Source organism: Mizuhopecten yessoensis, unplaced genomic scaffold (genome assembly GCF_002113885.1).
Source record: "Mizuhopecten yessoensis strain PY_sf001 unplaced genomic scaffold, ASM211388v2 scaffold2409, whole genome shotgun sequence".
NCBI lineage: Eukaryota > Metazoa > Mollusca > Bivalvia > Pectinida > Pectinidae > Mizuhopecten > Mizuhopecten yessoensis.
The window spans coordinates 116,580-122,764 of NW_018404532.1; the positions used below are offsets into that span (position 1 = coordinate 116,580).

The 6,185-nt window shown below is 35.7% G+C and overlaps 1 protein-coding gene across 2 annotated transcripts in view; it reads right to left on the reverse strand.

Annotated features, from left to right (window-relative positions):
• Nucleotides 1–809: 809 nt before the first annotated feature.
• Nucleotides 810–6,185, reverse strand: part of LOC110445896 (glutathione S-transferase omega-1-like) — a 49,723-nt gene continuing 44,347 nt past the window's right edge. For both annotated transcript variants that reach the window (XM_021490745.1, XM_021490746.1), the window contains exon 5: nucleotides 810–1,167. In XM_021490745.1, the coding sequence (XP_021346420.1) occupies nucleotides 929–1,167 (239 nt within the window). In that variant the 3' untranslated portion in view covers nucleotides 810–928. The remainder of the gene's footprint in view (nucleotides 1,168–6,185) is intronic.

Here is a 6,185-nt window from a genome sequence, read left to right on the forward strand (position 1 = left end):
TTTTGTTGACCTTTGTCCATGGAAGGTCCCTGCAAAATTTCATTGAAATTGGTTCAGGGGTTTTGGAGAAGAAGTCGAAAATGTAAATTGTTTACGGACGCACGACGGACGACGGACGACGGACGACGACGGACAAAAGGCGATCGCAATAGGTCACATGAGACTTTGTCTCAGGTGACCTAAAAATCCTTTAATGACATGACATGTATGTATATTGTTTTTCACTTAATTTACATGCTGATTTCCACATCACATCTAAACAATAAAACAAAGCTACCAGTACCTATGATATAACTCAGGTGACCGCTATGGCTCTTGGGCCTCTTGTTAATTTTTTAATTTTAGTATTGTCATACACATTAGATATACTGTGAACTACTATTTTGCCAAATTCTATAAATGATTAACAAATGTTTTATATTTTTTCCCAAATATTCATCAAACTATGAGTTAATTCCAATTTTTTTTCAATTACAATCAATATCCTATTTCTTAAGTCGAAATAACAAGTCACTTTCTATTCTGGCTAGCAGTGATCATACATTGTAATCCATTTTTTAATTTTCCATCTCTGATCGAAATACATTTTCTATCTTTTAACAAATGGTAACAATCCATTTACTAATTTCCAGACTTTTTACTCTATCTTTTAACCGATACTGCAACTGCAAATTTATCAAAATTTATCACAGTCAAATTTCTTGGTTTAGTACAATCCATGGAGTAATTGTTGACAATGTGTACATTCTCTCCTGCCATAGTGCCAGGTTGGGGTATTTTTAATAATTATGATAATAATTTTTATTATGATCATTTTACTTTTTTTAATTTCTTGGTTTAGTACAATCTATGGAGTAATTGTTTATGCTTTGAATAGAAACTTTCAGCTCCTTTTCATTCATTCAATCAGTCATAGTTTCCAGCATAATTAGGATCCATAGTCGTAGTCTGGGGTTCCTTGACGTAAGGTCATGAAGAAGTGTATGTGGTCGTCTGGTTTAACAAAGGTGTCCTTAACACAGGGCAATGTGTACATTCTCTCCTGCCATGGTGCCAGGTTGGGGTATTTATCAGCAGTAATGGCCGACTCTGGAGAAACCACAGTCATCACTCCCAGTCGTTCAAACCACGGCCATATCATGAAGTCCACATTGCATGGTGCAGAGCCTACAAAAAGCAAATTATGGTTTTGCAGTCTAATAAAGGACTTATTCAAAGATCCAAGTTAATTAAATATGTACACGTGTACCTTAGAAACTCATCATTTAATTATTCACCTGTTCTCAGTTATATATTTTGTGACACAAAATTATTTTATGCTAAAGATTTTTCTCTGTGAAAGATTTTATAATATGTTTTTTTGTTGTTGTTTGTGTCTTGATAAACAGCTTCAAATTGGACAAATTGCTTTGTCCCAACTCTTGCTATTACTCCTTTGTTATAAACCATTGACATTTGTACAAAAATTGCTAATGAACAAAATGTTTGATATGAAAACAGTTGACCCCTGTGACCTTGAAATAGAGCAAGGTCATTACGTCGAACTAAATGTATAGCCCTTCATCTCCGAATGCAACTTGCGAAATATAACCTTTCTAGACCGTTTGTTTATAACAAGAGGCCCAGTGGGCCTGCTTCGCTCACCTGGTATTAATATCACACTTGTAATTTTAAAAATGGACTAACTACAGCTACAGGCAGAATATCAGTGTTTATTTCATAAAAACCTATTAAAAGATTTAAACATATGACGCCTGTGACCTTGAAATTGTCGAACAAGGACATTAGGTTGAAAGTGGGTCAAGATCATTCATTTGAACAAACTTGGTAGCCCTTCATCCAAACATGCTTCAGGCTAAATTTCATTACCCTGGGCCTTTTGGTTATTGAGAAGTCGTTTGAAGATTTTAACATATTTGACCCATGTGACCTTGAATATAAGTCAATGTCATTCATTTGAACAAACTTTGTAGCCTTTTATACCAGCATGCTACAGGCCCAATATCAGTACCCTGGGCCTTTTGGTTATTGAGAAGTTGTTTGAAGATTTTAAGACATTTTACCCCTGTGACCTTGAAAGTGGGTAAAGGTCATTCATTTGGACAAACTTGGCAGTCCTTCTTCTCAGCATGCTACAGGCCAAATATCAGTACCCCTGGCCTTTTGGTTATTGAGAAGTTGTTTGAAGATTTTAAGATATCTGACCCCTGTGACCTTGAAAGAGGGTCAAGGTCATTAATTTGAAAAAACGTTGTAGCCCTTCAACCCAGCATGTTACAGGCCCAATATCAGTACCCTTGGCCTTTTGGTTATTGAGAAGAAGTTGTATGAAGATTTTACGACATATGACCCCTTTGACCTTGAAGGTTGGTCAAGGTCATTCATTTGAACAAACTTGGTAGTCCTTCATCCCAGCATGTTACTGGCCAAATATTATTATCCGAAGTCTCTTAGTAATTCAGAAGAGGTTGTTTAAAGATTTTAACATATTTGACCCCAGTGACCTAGAATATAGGTCAAGGTCATTCATTTGAACAAACTTGGTAGCCCTTTATTCCAGCATGTTACTGGCCAAATCGCATCACACTATGCCTCTTGGTTATACAGAAGAAGTTGTTTACATGTTTCAAACATATTTGACTCCTGTGACCTTGAATATCAGGCAATGTCCTTTATTTGAACAAACTTGGAAGCCCTTTATCCCAGCATGCTTCTGGCCATATAGCATCACTCTAGCCCTCTTGGTTATACAGAAAAGGTTGTTTAAAGGCATTAAACATACTTGACCCCTGTGACCTTGAATATCAGTCAATGTGATTTATTTTAACAAATTTGGTAGCCCTTCATCCCAGCAAAAGTCATTGAAATATTTTAACATATTTGACCCGTGACCTTAAAAATGGGTGAAGGTCATTCATTTGAATAAACTTGGTAGCGCCTCATCCTAGCATGCTACTGGCAAATATCATCACCGTAGGCCTTTTTGTTATTCAGAAGAAGTTGTTTATGTTTTTAACATATTTGACCTCTGTGACCTTGAATATGGGTGAAAGTCATTCATTTGATCAAACTTGGTAACCCCTTATCCTAGCATGCTACTGACTAAATATCTACATCCTGGGAATTTTGGTTATTCAGGAGAAGTTGTGTAAAGTTTTTTTAAGATGATTGCCGCATGTGACCTTGAATATGAGTGAAGGTTATTCATTTGAACAAACTTGGTAGCCCTTCATCCAAGCAAGCTGTTGGCCAAATATCATAACCCTAGGTTTTTTGGTTATTCAGAAGAAGTCATTAAAAGATTTTAACATATTTGACCCCTGGACCTTGAAAATGGATGAAGGTCATTCATTTGAATAAACTTGGTAGCCCTTCATCCCAGCATGTAACTGGTCAAATAGCATTACCCTAGGCCTCTTGGTTATTCAGAAGTAGCCGTTAAAAGATTTTAACATATTTGACCCATGTGAACTTGAAAATGGATAAAGGTCATTCATTTGAACGAACTTGGTAGCCAACATGCTACTGGCCAAATATTATCATCATAGGCTTTTTGGTTACTGAGAAGAAGTTGTTTAAAATAAAAAGTTCATGCCGGACAGATGGCCGGATGCCACAACATGGCATATTAGCTCACCTGCCCCAAGGGCAAGTGAACTTATGCCATGGTGTGGAATCCGTCCCGTCCAGAAGATTCCTAAAAATTCAAGGTGACTGGGAAGTTTTCATTATTATAAAATTACATATTATTAAAAACAAATGTCGACGTTTCGTTACTTTTGATTTACAGTCATAACTGTGATAATTCTTTTTGGATATTAAACTGTGTAAATTCTACTGAGAAATAAAACAGTGAAAAAAAATTAATCTATGAACTTAGATATTTCTTGCCCTGAACTGTGAATGTGCCTTAATAATTTGTTTGGATTTTAATAATACCAAAATCAAACTAGAAATTGTTGGCTAACAATTTGACAGGCTTTTCACTGTAAGGACTGATTTGGCCTTCTAATAATAACTTGTGCAAGTCTACAGTAGCTGACTGAGAGGTGGGGGATTCCCGGAGTGCGAAATGACATCAGAGAAAGAATGGATAAATATAGGCAGCCAATGGGCGGTGTTGTAGACGAATGTAGTCCGTAAAAGTCGTCATATAGTCCGTCCACTATGTACGTCAGGATGATGAATTGAAACTTGCTTTTTGTCTATATCGGCTGGGTTTGCCATGCAAAAGAAAGGCTGATGTTTAACCACTGCAGTAGAGATGTAAACTGTCCATACTTTTCAGATTGAAAGTGCGTAGTAATCGAGGTAGTATTACCAGCGTGTATTAGATGTCTTGATATAAATCAAAGTACTGAGAACACTTCAAAATCGCACAAAAATGAAAACGGTTTTTGACTTTCACCTTTGAAATTATATTTAGAGTAGGTCAAGGTCATTCATTTGCACACAATATAAAGCCCTTCATTCAAGCATGCTTCTTGCCAAATATCGTCACCCTGCAATAATTGGTTATTCAGAAAAAGTGGTTTCAATATTTTTTTTCATATATGACCTCCGAGACCTTGGACGTCATTCAAGGTCAATAATTTTTTCAAACTTGATAGTCAATTACCTGACCATGTTATGTATCAAATAGTAGGACTCTAGACCATGTAGAAGTTTTTTGAAGTCATTATAGAATAATTTGATATGTAATGATAAATTATAGTTTATATATAACTGTGTAAGCCTTCCATTGCCTTGGCTGCTGTAGTTGTAGATGTGATAGTTTTGTTGTTATATATATATGTTTGCAATATTAAGTGTTATAGGATATAAGGCTTTTTCCCTTATGTTCATTTTTGTAATTCCTTCTTTTACCTGGTTATGGAATGTGTTCTTCTTCGAAGAGCGATAGTGTTTACCTATGCAAATTAGATGTCTTACCATATTAGGTTTCGTAGTATATGTTAATCAGTCCATAGTAACTTTTGACCAATCAGCGATTACGTCTTAGAGGGGTGTTGGTATTGCCAGCTTGAGTTTCATTCCTCGTAGTGCTGGCAGATTACACTTGTTTGTTTTGGCTTACCCCCCCACCAACCCCTGCATCGCCTCTAATTAATTTGCCTCATGATCATGAGTTTTTGTGTAATTGTTGGTTCTTTTTTCAGGTTCATGTATATGTATACAGTAACTTCATATTTGTCTATTTTGTCGATTTATTACATGCTGCCCCTTTGTGAGGCTTCTGTGAGGCTTCTTTTTGCCGCTTCATGTTGTATGTTATATGTAATGATTATGTTAGGTGGGGTACTCACTCTATTGATCGAGACTTTATGAACAACTATGTGTAAATTTAGGCTTGGCTTTAAATTCTTTGGGAATTTTACCCCCAATCTCTTAAATAGATTATTACTTCACTTTATCTGTAGCCAGTTTTCTCATGGTAAATCTAACAGATATATTCAAAATAACTCAAAACTTGACCTGGTTAACTCAAAATATTTTTCTGCCAAAAATGTGCGCATTTGTGTTGTCCACATCATACCTGAATATAAAGTGAATCTATCGAACAATTTCCGAAGTATTCTTGATTAAAGTTTTTTTTTTTTTTTAAACATTTGACCTGTGTGATTTAGATAGTTGATCAAGGTCAACCATTTTTTTGAAACCTGATACCCAAACACCTCAACATCTTAAGTATGAAATATCAAGACTCTAGACCTTGTGGAACTTAAGACGATTTTTATAGTTTGTTACCAAATAGTGCATTTGAACATTGAACCCTACCGAAAACCAAAAGTTGACGTTTTACTCAACAAGAGGCCCATGGGCCTTAACGGTCACCTGATATATTTATACAGAGAGTTGATTTTTGTTTTTAACATGAACAGAAATATTATTCAAAGTGACAAAAAACAATAAAATCACCTTATTCAATATCTAGCATGCAGATTTAAGACTGAAAAGTATTTGAAACTAGCACCTCTGATTCTAAACAACAAAAATGAAGAAATTTTATTTTAGCACACAGACTCCATTGGGCCCCACCCTACAGCCCTTGGGGGTAGGGATGGCTCAAAATTTACAAAGTATCAAACTGACAACTTAGGGTTATAATTCCAATCAAGTTATCAACATGTAATATTCAAAGCATCATTTGCCATTATAAACCATAACAAATTTTGCCCCCCCCC